Source organism: Syngnathus acus, chromosome 13, assembly GCF_901709675.1.
Source record: "Syngnathus acus chromosome 13, fSynAcu1.2, whole genome shotgun sequence".
Classification (NCBI taxonomy): Eukaryota; Metazoa; Chordata; class Actinopteri; order Syngnathiformes; family Syngnathidae; genus Syngnathus; species Syngnathus acus.
This window is the reverse complement of record NC_051098.1, coordinates 9,416,918-9,431,885: the sequence shown is the minus strand read 5'-3', so window position 1 is coordinate 9,431,885 and position 14,968 is coordinate 9,416,918. Positions and strand designations below refer to the sequence as shown.

The 14,968-nt window shown below is 39.7% G+C and overlaps 1 protein-coding gene across 1 annotated transcript; it reads right to left on the bottom strand.

Moving 5' to 3' along the window:
- Positions 1-10: 10 nt before the first annotated feature.
- Positions 11-14,882, bottom strand: acsl3a (acyl-CoA synthetase long chain family member 3a). The gene is made up of 15 exons (XM_037267013.1): positions 14,691-14,882; positions 11,359-11,777; positions 10,646-10,823; positions 7,991-8,100; positions 7,648-7,786; positions 5,911-6,061; positions 5,430-5,553; positions 5,290-5,361; positions 3,807-3,946; positions 3,360-3,532; positions 2,911-2,985; positions 2,079-2,267; positions 1,626-1,740; positions 1,409-1,566; positions 11-1,330 (listed from the first exon to the last, which is right to left on the bottom strand). The coding sequence occupies exons 2-15, from the start codon at positions 11,731-11,733 to the stop codon at positions 1,173-1,175; spliced, it is 2,157 nt and encodes a 718-aa protein (XP_037122908.1). The 5' UTR covers positions 11,734-11,777; positions 14,691-14,882; the 3' UTR covers positions 11-1,172.
- Positions 14,883-14,968: the final 86 nt, after the last annotated feature.

Here is a 14,968-nt window from a genome sequence, read left to right as displayed (position 1 = left end):
CAAATTACACTTGAAGCCCACAGTCAGATTCCTTTTTATTTCTTTTCAATTTTTACAAAGAAAAAAGAAATTGTCAAATAAACACAGGTCATTCTTGCAAGCGACGTCGCCTTTTACAATGGCACATCGTGATAAAAATACTCTCTAATTTTAAGTCATTACATATTATTTGGAGAACACCTACAAAGAAAGAAAACCCTACCAAAGGTTATAAAAGTTTATCGAGGTCCTTACATGTACTGATTAAGTTTAATTCTCAGACTGTCGTCATATCTTAGATGCACTGGAGTTATTTCACTGGAAAATCATGTTCGCGAAAGTGTTCATTCGTGGTGTTTAAAGAATTTTGTACCATCAAATGCCTTTCTTGGCTAGGAATTAGACATGGTCATGTTTGCACCATTGATCAAAATGACGCTGCTTACAGAATACTGGGAAATACATAAATAAATGAAGTGTGGAGTGTGTGTTCAGAACATTGGAAAGTACACTTCGTATCGTTGAGCAGACTAAACAGTCCATCTGTTTCCGCCATTAATATAATCAATGCCATTAGGTGCAAACCAGTGCACTTCATAAAACATCCATAACATCGTGCTAGAAAAACATCTTAAAAATACTCCATTCAAATGTGCAATTATTCTGTGCTTTTGGAATCAACATGCTAATCATGCTTGACAAAAATACCACAATCCATTTGTAACATATTAAATTAATTTCCAGGCCAAGAGGACAAAAGACCTAAGCGTCTCCTGACCTGCAGGATGGACAAAATGATAACCTTGAGATTAAAACAAATTAAAAATGAACAAACAATTCTGCGACAAAAAATGTGTGCAATCAAATGCAACAGAAAACATCTTGCTGAGAAACTCAAGCGAGTTCAACAGAGAACAGAGACAACAACATCTTAGCACACACACAGCAGTTCTGTTTCATAACTCCCATCTGAAACAATAAAACACTAGACACAAAGGTCATGCACGTGGACAATCGAGGATAAGGCAGAAGCATACAAATCGTTTGCACTTCCTGGAAACTATGTCTGCAGTAGTCAATCATGCCGCTTTAGTTCAGCTATAAATTCAAGTAGGAGGTGGATAAAAGTCTAAAGTTATAAACAACCCACCTAATTAGGGAATTTTGTAGATTTCTGCTCTGTGCATGGACTGTCACTTCCCATTGTACATCCTTGCAATCTCGTTCGAGTAATGTTTTTCCAGCTCCTTTCGCTTGAGCTTGAATGCATCAGTCACTAGTCCCATCTCAGGAGTCCACATGTCTGGGCTCAGGTAGATCTTGCGAGGAATCTCAAAGCGCTCGAGTTGGGCTGAATGAAGACAATAAGATATCATCGGCACACACCTCAGGAGAAAAATGAACTTTTCTGGGTCTTGAGTCTTCCTACCTGCTAGAGCGGCCTCTGTGATGATCTTGAGCACCAGCTCTTCCATCACCTTGTTGTTACAAAGCTCTTCCCATGAACCGTTGATGCCATATTGGTCAGCCAGAGCTTGCAGCTGCTTTTGATTTGGGACCATGAAGGCTATCGCGTATGTCTGATCACTGCAGCAGGAGAACAAGTCAAAGACATTCCTTAATTCATTCATCGCATTGCAGCTTACCTTTTGGCATAGGCACAGATGTTGTCAACCAGAAAGCAATTCTTCAATATGGCTTCCACTTTTCCCAGGGAGACATATTCTCCCGCCTGCAGCTTCACAAGATCTTTTTTACGATCTGGAATGACAGGTAAAACGGTTTTGGAACATTCATTGGCGTGTATATTTCAAAACACCCACCATTACTTTATTAATCCTTATCAAATTTTCGAACATGTGGTATAGATGCCTTTTTTATTACTGCAGATGAACACATGGACAAAAAAGAGCAAGTGGGGATTATTTGATTTTTTTTTTTGTGATATAAATAAGCAAAAGAGAGCATTGTGTGTACTGTACACTATTTTCTGTCAGTTAAATCTGTAGTACGTTGGTTCCATCCATCCGTCCATTATCCAGATCACTTAAATAACTTAAAAAATATCCAGTTCCACTTTTACCCTCCCTTTAGCTCACCAATGATCTTGAGGCATCCGTCTTCATGAAACTCTCCAATGTCTCCAGTGCAGAACCATCGCTGGCCATTCTCATCCACAAAGAAGTCAGTTTGTTCCCCCCGATTCTTAAAGTATCCCATTGTTACGTTGGGTCCACCAATTATAATCTCTCCTCGTGGGTATGGCTTGTCATTGTGTAGGTAGCCCCCTGAGATCAAAATATAATAATTCATGACTGTCTTTGCGAATGAAATACATAAATGCTGACAACAAATGCTAAATCCTGCTCCTAAAGCACGTGAGCCATAGACTCAGCTTAATTTAAATTTTTATATCAATTTTTAGCAAGATGTTACCTTGGTATAAAATGTGTTCAATGTCCCGGTATCAAAATTTAGCAAGATGATACCTTGTATAAAATGTGTTCAATTTCCACAGTGATTAAAAAAATATGCTTCAGGAATTTTATTTACGAGGTGAGAATTCAATTTATCCTTGAGGCCCACACTTTAGGTAGGGTGCGACATGGCTCTAGCAAGTTGTACAGAGATTCTGTACAAAAAAAAAGTAATCAAGAATGGCCTAATGGCACAAAATGAGATGAAAGTCTTTTTGATCAGTCTGTTCAAACGTAGTAAAGTTTTTGTGCAACTCTAAAGGAATTTTTGTTGTGGTTGTTTGACCCACAGAGCATTTGACTTTGGGAGCTTCCGCTTTATTGCTATGGAGACAGTTTGGTAACTTTTGACCACTATTTGCGTGTGAGATTGAAATAAAGGACAGCGACACTGTGTACGTGCATTTTGGCGGGGCCGGGATTGGCATTTTCTGACCCAAATAGCCTCACTCACCCTCTACCCAGTCTTTGAGTTTGATCTCACAGCACACAAGCGGCCCTCCCACTCGCCCAGAGCTGTAATCCCAAACTGAAAAAGATAAGATACACACATGTAGACACGAAAAGGAAGTGCACTCGCACGAGCAACAAGTTTCAATACCACAATGTGATGACCCCCGACCTTATGGCAGCCTCAGCCCAGAGGAATGTCCAAACCAGTGGGCTGCAGGCTGTGGTAAATTTCCAAACTAAGTTGGTAAGAAAGACATTCCAAAAAATTGTGAGTCAAAACTTATTGGTAGACTTAAGTAATATGTGTCACTGCACTGTCATCTGGGGAAATTTAAAATGTTTCATTAGTCATGTATTTTGTAATCGTGTCCTATATACCGAGAAATATTTACCGTCAATTGTTATTTTTTCATTTTGCATGAATGGTTGACTTGAGATTAATTTACTTACCCTCGCTAACGGTCCCAGCTCCACAAGTCTCTGTCAGACCGTATCCTTGACCCACAGAGCAGCAGAAACACACATTCATGAAGCGTTGGGTGGCAGCGGACAGAGGGGCTCCACCTGAAAATAACACTCGTACACGTCCTCCGAGAAGTGCACGAACTTTTCTGAAGACCAATCTGGATAGGCACATCGAGAAAACTGTTAACATTGATTTAAAAATGTGTCTTAGTATGTAGCTTTGACACTGAAATGGATTGTGATGCTTCTTATAAGGCAGCGCAGTTCTAAAATCACTGCGAACAACCACAGTGGTCAATGTGAGCTTTACTATATTTGTGGAGGCTGGATTTTGGACATGGCTCTCATAGTATTTGATCCAAAAAATATATCCCAAAAATGTGTTAAGAAGCATTATTAGTAAGACGTGCTTCAGAAGAAACTCATACATACGTGTCACACAGAGGTGTGCTGTAACCTTTGCTGAGCTGATCCAATTTGTAGTAGTAGGCAAGAGTGAAGAGTGTTTGCTGGACAAAGTTCATCTCCTCAACCTTGGCCATCACATTCTTATAAATGCGATCCATGATCTCCTGTCATCAAGTGGTGTAGGGATGGAGTTTAGACAAGGACAGTAGAGATGTGATGAGTGCTTATGACCATGAGTTAGTGTGAGAACAAGACAAAAAAAGAATATTACAAAAAAAAAATACAGCTGGCTATTACAGGGATGGGCAAATAGTGGCCTATGGTCAAAAAACCAACAACATAATTAAGGACTAAAACTTTGAATGGGAGTTTACAAACCAATTTTCTGAACTACAGTGGACCGCTGCATACTCACGGCTTGACAGTTGTAAATTCTTTTATTTGCTCATTTTATTTGTATATTGGAGGTTTTTCAGTGTAATTTGAATAATATTTGTGTCAACAAAAAAACTCCAATGCTTTTCAATGGGTCTCAATTATACATGGATTTATATGGGGAGGGGGGGGTCTACATTGTATAGTTTTAAGTTGTAAAATCAGGACTCAACCCTAGATGGCAGTCACAACTTAGTAGCACTGGGTCTTATACTGCACAATAATACTAGAATGTGCAAAGGACTGATTTTGTGAGTTGATGCACAAAATGAGTCCTTACAATAAACGTTGGTTTGATGTTCAGCATTTTGAGCCAACCTTCCTTTGAGCCAACCTTCCTAAGTTATAAATTTAATGGATTTAGACTGGGTAAAAAAAAAAAAAAAAATCACAGTATGTTTTTTTTAATGTTCAAGACCTATGTTGTTGAAGGCTGGATGTTTTCTTCAAAAATGACTATTTTAGCCATATTTAAAATTGCATTTTTGTCATCCATCACATTAGAAAAGGTGTGGTCCTATGTGCTGAAAAATTGAGCCCCCATTAAGTTGCCCATCCCAGGGTTAGTATGTCATGTTTGCGTGCAAAGCAATGGCAGTGGGAGAGGAAGTGTCCACAAGCCCGCTGTCATATCACGGCAAACAATTTTCTATGAGTCTGTGATGATGCATGTGAGCGAGCGTGCATTTCGTGGGGATGACCACACGGGGCTTTCTCACGTTCTCTTCACAGCTGTGAATGGTTCCAGAGACTGAGGGCCTCTGCCCTTTGCTCTGCGACCACTGGGAGATGGGGGGGGGGTTGGGAGGTTTTGTTGTGTATATGAGTGTGCTGAGGCAGAAAGAATACAGTGGGGAAAAGCATGTCGCCTGGAACTTGCCTGTGTGTAGAAACGCTATTGATATTCCCCATCCATCCTCAAATCCTTTTCCTTAACGGTTATTACTGTTTGGGGTTATGCAAGAGCTGGAGCCTACCCCAGCTGGCAAAAACTCTACTACACTACACACAGATTGAGAATGTGGCAATATTTCTTCTTTACATGACATCCAACAAGATGTTGCGCACTTACAGGGACAGCTGCCATTATGGTGGGCTTCAGAATGGTGATATCCCCCTTGGTGCCTTTCTTGATCTTAGTTGACTGTGAGCATAAGATTAAAGTTATTTGCAGTTTCACAAGTGACAAAGTGTTGTGACAAGTGACCATACCTGGTCAGACAGAGTCTGAGGTGAAGAATAGCCAATCCTACAACCGTGAGTAATACACACAAGCTCGGCACTCAGCTCCAGTACGTGAGCCAGGGGAAGGTAGCCAATGTAAGTGTCTTTCTCGCTGTAACCAGAACAATATTTAGCTCAAGTTATTCAATTACCGTATTTTCCGGACAATAAGTTGCAGTTTTTTTCATAGTTTGGCCGGGGGTGCGACTTGACACAGAGGATGAAAATTTTGATGGATTTAATGATTTGGAGTGATACGGACGGTTCAATAAACTTATTTGATATATAGTTTATATATAGTTATATAGGCCTGTGGAATAATTGGAACAATTATCTTAAATGATATTCATGGCCAATGGCACTAAGACAGTATTCAATCCAAACATAAGAGTCGATAAAAACTGTGCACCTCAGGTTAGGTATAAGAAAGTACTGAACCCAAACATAAGAGTCGATAAAAAGTGCGCACCACAGGTTAGGTATCCGTTCAGCCAATCCAGTGGTGGCAGCCATAATGTTGCTATGGGAGATCATGGCACCTTTGGGAATACCTGTGGATCCACTTGTGTACATGATGACTGCAATGTCAGCAGCTGTAGGCTGATTTTGCCCACAATTTGCTGAAATGAAAACAAACAACACTATATATTCAAAGGAATGTTGGAAAAGTTGAGTCACAGAAAGTAATAAGTAGTTAGACTTTACACTCCAATCATGCAGAACATCATGAAGAGATTCTTCATTCTTTTGACAAGGTAATACCAAGTCAGTCTCTAATAAATCTCGTCTTGAGATTATTTTCACTGTAACATGGTGTGCGAACAGTTTAAAAAAATTAACATCTTGGTCAGATCCTTCTAGTCAGTTGAAATAGGAAATTAGAATCACCAGTGGCTAAAGCCAAACTGTGGCAGAGTTTCTACTTTCCGGAACTGGATTGGACAACTCTGGAAGTAACATCTCCCATTTTACTGTTGTCAAACATACCGGATCGATTACACGATCAATAAAAAACTAATGATGGCGTGCACTTTCCCCAAAGGCATGGATGACTCAGATGTGCAACAAGAGGTGATATGGAAAAGCCAAAAATCCCTCCGATTGAATGCCTCTAATTAGATGGCAGTTTGATATACAAACCAAAATAATACATAAGCACAGCTGGCCATAAAAAAAACTTGATGAAAGACCGCGAGGTCCTCTCTTTTTCCTCACATGACATGTAGGCGTTAGTGCTCTAAAATTGATGTCATGTGAAGTGACCGCTTCCAGACTGTGTAAACAAAGCTGCCCTCCCATCCTGTGCTCCATCCACATTTTCTGATCCCAACCCCCCCATTCTATATACTACATAAGAATAAGAGTGCAAATCCATTGGAATGCCTACGAAAAAAAAGAAGGCAAAGAGGATCTACCCCCCCTTAGCCATCTATATCGCTCTTAATCTCACACAGATGTGTACACTTCCTAATTCACATGACCAACCATGTTGATTTTGTATGCTTTGAAAGTATCAGTTAAGTATGTGTATGTGAGTACCGTATTTTCCGCACTATAAGGCGCACCGGATTATAAGGCGCACCTTCAATGAATGGCTCATTTTAAAACTTTGTCCATATACAAGATATACACATTTGGCCCACGGGCCGGACTTTGGACACGCCTGCTGTAGTGGCTCAATATTGGTCCATATACAAGGCGCACCTGATTATAAGGCGCACTGTTGGCTTTTGAGAAAATTGGAGGTTTTTAGGTGCGCCTTATAGTGCGGGAAATACGGTAATGAAGAAATACATGCAATCTGTATTAGTGCTTTGATAGCAAACACTGAGAAAAGTCAACTGAGCAACAGCTAAATTAACAAAAGGTCCAATAATTATACGTACGTAAGACTGCAATTTCTTTCAACAAATAACTGGAGATAGAAGTTCAGGAATGATGCCAGTGATTTAATTTAAGACATTAACTGACACCATGACGATTTGGGTTATGAGAATGACACGTCCCAGATCATTAGGGTTACGCTTTGTGTGGGATTATCATTTAGTGGAGGAAACGTGACTGTTGTCATCAGCTTGCACCGGACACATGCTCTTAAGTCACTTACTGACACTTTATTGCAATTCTGCCAATTCCCATGTATCCGTTTTTGGGCTGCCGTTGAAATTACTGCACCAAAGGCAAAATAGACAACTTTACTACTTACCAGTTTTTGCTTTGTCGCCCAGCTTCAGCACATCGGCCATGTTGTGGACGCTAATGCCACTGCGATAGCCTGCCGATGGGGTCGGCGTGTTGTCCACTACTATGATACACCGCAGCTTTGGAACTTTAATTAGAATAGCCTGTCACACATGGATACGGTTGTATTGTAGTGTGAATCGAGTTCGGCGAGTAATGCATGGGATGTTCATATAAATATCCAGATAAATGGGGGAAATCATTTTGTTAGAGCGGTAAAGTAACAATAATCTTTTGTGGAGGGATTTTGCTTATGTCCTGCATCACACTAATTCATTGCCAGAGTGATGTTGGTGATGTTTTCTAACCTTGAGTCTGGTCTCCAGGAGCTCTCTGCTGGTGATGATGTGCGTGATTTCTGTCTCATTCAGTCCGTGAGCAATGGCTGGACCTCCCAGTGTCGAATAGAAAGTAGCCACTGCAGAAAAAATAAATAATAATAATCATAATAAAAAAACATGGCATATAAGAACATTTGTAGTCAACCTCCTGCAGCATTGCTCTTGCTCCCCTCTTTTTGGAGATTTCAATAATAAGCAGACTGAATGGTTTAGAATCAACTACTGTGTCATATTGTGTTGTAGTGTAACTTAACAGCTTCCTTATGTCGAATTTCAAAAGTTACTGATAACTTCATGCACACAACTCTCTTTGGGCTGCACAACATTGAAAACATTTGTGATATACAATGTTTTCGAATACAGCGATATCGATATAATTGCAATATTTAACAATCTCCTAAAGAAATGACTTTATTATTATCTAATAAAAACATTATCTTTTTCATGCGGAAAGATAAATATCTCAATATATTCTCAGCTAATGAATTGTAATTACTAAAGTGTTCAACTATTGGATGGTGTACATTTAAGTTTGCATCTGATTGGTAAAATTCAGACACAAGCATACAATTCCATAAGAAACTTGTGTCTTCAATATATGCATATTGCAGGGGCCAAAATCGAGACATTGGTATTTCTTCAATATATTATGCAGTATAAAAAATATTAGATATGTACATGTAAATATATGCAACACATTAGAACACAAAGCTTCCGTAACTCATATCGGCCAGCTAATTTGTATATAAGCATATAGGGGCAAGAGAATAACAGAGAATCGCAAGACGACAGCCTGCCCCGAAGCTGACACTGAGACGACGGGGCTTGGTGACATTGCAGTCTTGCGTCATGGAGCAACAGTTGTACTTCCTGCTGTGTGACATTGTGTACGAGGCCATGACACCTCCAGCCGTGAGATCGAGATTCAAAGCTGCATGTGTGACTTTTTTTGTTAAGGCAAAGGAAGTTGTTTTCACCGTAAGGTTATCTTCAATTCGCTGCAACTTAAAAGTCGCCATTTCATCAACCTTTTAGACTTGAATAAAATAGTGCATGCTATACTTAATGCAACATTACCAGTAAATAATGCTACTTAATTTAATGATCCTGCTTCACAAAGATAACACAGTACAAGCACATTTCTTTTCCATCACAAAAATCCACTCCATCGTGACGAGAGCACACACGCACACAAACACACAGTCACACAGTGCGAGTTCACTGGGGGCCTTTGGCTGACTCCTTGATGGCTCTGTCAACATCAGATGCTCACGTAGACTCACTCACACTGACCATGACGCCATTAGCCTTCACTTGTTTGCCTCTCTTCCTCCCTGCCGGTTCTTCCTCCCTCGCCCCCTCTCCAACCTTTAACTCCTCTCGACATGTTCACTTTCCACTGGGGTAGTTTGTGTGTGTAAGTGAGAAAGAACCTCTCTAAAGATGCTTTCTGGCTTGTGCTTGCGGCATATTTTCAGTGTGACAGTTTAATGGGGCATAAACTAAAGAGCACAGAAAAAAATGAAGGCTCCTTCAAAGAGAATTAAAAACAATTAATGACTCTAAAGTGCAGATGGGAATACTTCCAATAAAGTATTCCCAACACAAAAGAGTAATGATATGCAGGCTGCTTAGAAATTTCTTCTGGAGATTAGGTTGAAATATTCACCAATTCACACATTTCATCAAACGTTAATCTGCACGTTGAATATAGAACCGATGGTATCATCACACAATGGTATGTTCTCCATCTGACCATTGCTTAAGTGCAAGTGACATCAGTGTATGAAATGAAACAGCAGGTTTCCAACTTTCCATCACAAAAAAAAGAAAGATTTATAGTGACCAACTGGGGAACACTGCTTACTTATATAATGGTAGAAGTTGGAACAGAAGGGACAAATTGACCTTATTCTGTCTTATCATTTTCTTGCACGCAGAAAATCACAATATGAACACACAAGCAACCCCCCACCCCCCCACCCACACACACACACACGCATGTTAACATTTTCCCTTGAGTTTAAAGGAGAATCTTTATAACAAATAAATACTATTTTAAGTTTGCAAGTGCTATTAAACACATGGGAACTGAACCAGCCCCTGCACCAAAGTCAGGCGGGTGAATCCCCATTATTAACTGATTTAGCATATTACATTAGATGCATGTTTTCATAAAATGCATTCATAAAACATTTTTTGTTTCTCAAAGAAAAAAATATTTTTCCTATTTAAATTCTACAAGAGTTAAAATGTATTTCAGACAACGTGGAGCATGTCAAGAGGGAAAATCCTTTAGAAACCACAGGGTGAGAACGCAATATCAAAGTACAGAACTGCATTTATGTAAGGCTATAAATTCATTTACTATCAAAATGCATTTTTATTGTAAGGGTAGGTTTACAATTCTAAGTATTTATAACTCCATTTTGAGAGCCGATTCTAAATTTAGAGCTTGAAATAGAATGCTCCATAAATACTGACCTGATTTAAAATTTAATAAGGGGCAACAGTATTCCCGTTTTCATGTTCACAGACAAAAGCAGTATGCTTCAAAAGTCGCGTAACCAGTCATCCAAAGTGACTGGTGGCCTTTTGCATGGTACAATTCACACAACTTACATGTGAAATTCTGCATGAAGCAGGCCAAGGCGGCAAGCATCCATTCAGCCCGTGTCTCACAGAATATGGCAATGTTGTGTTTAGGTTTCTGCCCCAGTGCTGCCAGGCCACAACCGAACTGGGTTGCTGCAGCGAGGGTCTCCTTATAGGACAGCCAGTGGTACTTCCCAAGAACAACCTACAGGAGCAAGACATCATCTATTTAACTGTATCAGTCACCACAAAACTCGCAACGACAATTTAGTGGGTATGCTTGATTTTTCAGGCTTCACTTATCCTTTCATTCATCCATTTTCTGAACCACTTTATCCTTGTGAAATCCAAACACTGACATAAAACACGTTGGTGAGCCAACAGTGGCCTCTAGAGGTAGTGTACATTAAGGACAGTAATGACCCAACTAAAACCTGTGTTAACAAAGCAACACATATTTAAAAGACGCGCTTTGAATTCTGATTGATTTCTATAATAAGTTGTATTCTTAAAGCGGGTAATTTTTACTCAAAATGATAAATGGTCATCCGATTCACTGATCCAAAAGGTTTCGAGACAGTGTGCATTTATAGAATAAAATAATAATAACAAATCAATATTTTCTAACTTAGTAAACATAGTCTTTCACGTTACATGTTCATAATTTCAAATAAGCAACTGCTAAATTTTGTTTATTGCATCACTTTGAAACTGTACTATACAACGACAGCAAGTTTTACCTTCTTGAATTGCTTTCCGTTGCTCTGCTCCTCATTTTCCTCACTGATCACCTCTCTTGTACCGAGACAATCTCCGTGGGGGAATCTCATGGCTGCAAATTCAAACATCTTGGGCAGGGTGTCGAGTCCTGGGTAAACCGATCTCACCAGTCCCTTGGTAGCTTTCACTGCTCGATAAGGTCCTTCATGTCGTCCCAGCACCGAATGAGCTTTAACTCTATTTGAACGTTCCTCCTCAGATCCATATTGGACCTCTTTAGGTCTTGAGACCAACGTAAAAAAGTAGTAGGGAATGAACATGAAGAAGGAGTAAATCGACACCGTGAGGTGGAAGACAAAGAGTAGCAAAGGGTTCAGATCTTCTTTTTGTTTCATCTTGGTGTGTAGACGCTCAGCTCAAGAGTAGATGCAGACCAATCCTAGAAAATACATAAAAATTAATACATACCACATAAACAGCCAACCACCTTTAACAAGAGAAAATAATCAACTTGATATTTCACAGTTGCTTCCACCTCGCATCCTCATGAGGAATAAAGCGCATCATTGCTTCAAAAGAATACGCTGTAATAAAGACATGAAAGTAGTGACAAAACAAAGCTACAGTTAAAAAAAAAGACATGAAAGAGCTCAAATATAATTCAGAGATAATAACCTCAGGCGTATGGACTGCCAGATCAAGTTGGCAAACATAATAGAGAGAGTGTGAGAAGGTTGAAACAATTGCTATACAATTCCTTTGTTATGAAAACTGTGTTTAATTTCAATTTGTGTTCCACAACAAACAAATACCCTGGCCACAAATATGATGGGTTTGGTCTTTGGCTGTGTCCACTGTTCTGAACAGAGATGTGTGAACACCATACCTAAAGTTAACCATGGTGGTGGAAACATCTTTCCTTGAGGCTGTTTTTATTTAGCAGAAACTGGGGCCAAAGACAAGGTGGAATTATGAAAAATTCAAAATAGTAGTTGGTGTAAGCACAAAACCGGCTTCAATTATAAAACTTCTAAATGTATATTAAATGGTGGCAGGTACTGCTGACTCCCAATTAATCTGAGTTTGAATGTGATTAGTCATTGGATTTTATGTTTATTTCGAAACATAGCCACATACGAGTTATGTGTGTGCACATTTGTCTAACCAGATTATTTTAGTTGTTTATCCTTACCTCCTCTCCAAAAGATTTAAAAAAATATATTCAATTGAGTTGTGCAGGTTTAAGATCCCATAAATGGTGTAAACAGTTTTGAAATTATTTACTGGTAATTTTGTGTCCTGTATGAAAAAAATTGGCATTTGAACAAGGGTTGAAGAGATTTGTATACAAAGTAAATAACAGAAAGAAGTTGTGATAAACTATGTTCTCATAGTAGCAATTACAAAGCTATGACGGAGCCAGTAGCACAAGCGAACTGCATTACAGCTACTTTATCAACCAGAGTAGAAATGCTAAATATGCAGCTTGTTTAAGACAGACAAGCTGCTTGACTAAAGGTCAAAGCACGAAATTGCACCACAAGATTACATACGAAAGTTTGACCCTAATCTCTTGCCTTTCGTGAAAAATCCTCTGTGTACAAGATGTGTTCATTCAATGGCCTGCTTTATACGTGCTCTTAATGGATTAATGAGAAATATTGTGACATAGTCTCAAAAAAGAGGGCTGTGTGCAAGCATGTGTGTTTGTGAGGGAAGGAATACTGTTTCCTATTGTGTGACTCTGGTGTTTTGTGCATCATTGTCCCATTACCCATTCAGCAAGTCTTGCAGAAATGCGAAAATGGTGGCTATAGTGACGAAAAGACAATTTGAACACAAGAATCCCACCAGTTGGCAAGAGAGAGAATGTGTATTAGGCTCGATGAGCCCATGACAATGTTATAAAGTAGCTTTAATTCTTAGATTATCTATAATGGAATGATGATGTGAGTGGACTTCATGCTGTATGTCAAACTGCCATGCTGAGTGAAGATTAATTACTTTGCTGTCAGTGAAACTTAAAATCCATCCTAAAATGCAGCAATGTAACGAAGAAGCTGCAGATAATATCAAGTGGCTGAAGGTTTCGAAGGTAAAACGGGCTATTCGGTCCCTGTATGACCAAAGCCAATTTGGCACGAATTGGATTCTTGGATTCATTTTCAGTGAGGTTTGTAGTCCACCAAGGCTGCCCTGGAGGGTCACAGATTTTTTTTTCATAATCTTTACAGACATCATTTCTAGACTCAGCCAAGGCCACCGCTGAGGCGTTCTAATTTGATGACTTTCAGTATTACATCTCTCTTTTTGCAGATGATGTAGTTCTTTGGCATCATCGAGCTGCAAACTTCAACTGTGACTTGAGTGATTCACAGCCGAGTGTGAAGCCATGAGAGGGATGAGAATCAGCACCTCTAATCTGAGAATGTGGTCTTCAGTCGGCAAAGGGTGGAGTGCTCTCTCCAGGTCTGGGGTAAGATACTATCATGAGTTCAAAATTCTTGGGATTTTATTCACAAATAAGGACTGAATGGATACATGCAGAGCAATTAATGCAGCACCTGCAAACAAGCAGCTTCGCTATCTGTCTTAATGTGTCTGTCGTGGTGAAGGAGTTCAATCAAAGATTTTACTGCACAGTGATCGTTAATCTATTGTGATAATAAGAGCACAAAGCGGAATTGGTGCTAAAATGTCACTATCTTGACCATGCATTGTTTAATAAGGTTAAGTGAAAGTATCCCTTCATCTATGTTGGATGCAAATAGTTCATAATGAAAGACAGACACAGAAACACATCCATAGCAATACCACTACTGTACCGATATTGTATGAGGACAGAAGTGAATTGAATGAGGAAACCTGGAGAAGAGCAAGGAAAGTCCAACACTTGTCCTGTGTATTTTATTAGGAATCATTCTGAGTTGGTCTCAAGTGATGTTTAGCCAACACACCAACTGGTGTAATGACAGCTCATTTACCTGAATCAGTGAATAAGTAGCAGGCAATCATTATTTCTATTTTTGGATTAAGACATGTTAGTGTTGAGTTACCACTCAGACACTTCAACTATAAAGAAACAATGGTATTTTTGTTTGAGTGAATGAATGGGATCTAATGTGTAACAACCCACCATGCCGCAAAGCAGATTAGAAGCGTGTGTGATTGCATTGGTGTATTCAAGCCACGCATTACTCATGCATGCAGTTGTTTATAGGGTAATAACAATTGCAGCCCCCATGCATTTCTTGTGCGCCCCCCCGTAAAGACTGCAGTCTGGTGATGGGTCTGCCTGCAGCTGAACGCACATCTGCGCATAGATAAGCAACATTAGAAAAGGAAGACTCACCTTTGAGTGCTGGTTGCAGTTAACGCAGTCTGGCTCTTCCCGTCATGCAGGAACTTACATGAAATTATTTCACGTCGTTGAACGGGTAGAAAACCAGGGGAGGGAGAGCGACTTTTGACGTACTATGATTGGACTTGGAGAAGTGGCGCGTGAAGACTGAGGGCAGGGCTCGACGGGCTGGATGAGAGGGAAGGAGGACTGGAGGAATCTATGGGTTACCTACGGTCATATAAGCCAACAGGCTTTAATCTAGCCTGCATTCCATTTTAAAGTAATAT

Excerpts from the sequence above, each read along its gene's own strand:
- acsl3a (XM_037267013.1), bottom strand. The coding sequence starts at position 11,733 with ATGAAACAAAAAGAAGATCTGAACCCTTTGCTACTCTTTGTCTTCCAC. Across the intron at positions 8,101-10,645 it reads CTTCATGCAGAATTTCACAT|TGGCTACTTTCTATTCGACA; the intron begins GTAAGTTGTGTG and ends TTTTTTCTGCAG. Across the intron at positions 2,268-2,910 it reads ACTCAAAGACTGGGTAGAGG|GGGGCTACCTACACAATGAC; the intron begins GTGAGTGAGGCT and ends TTTTGATCTCAG.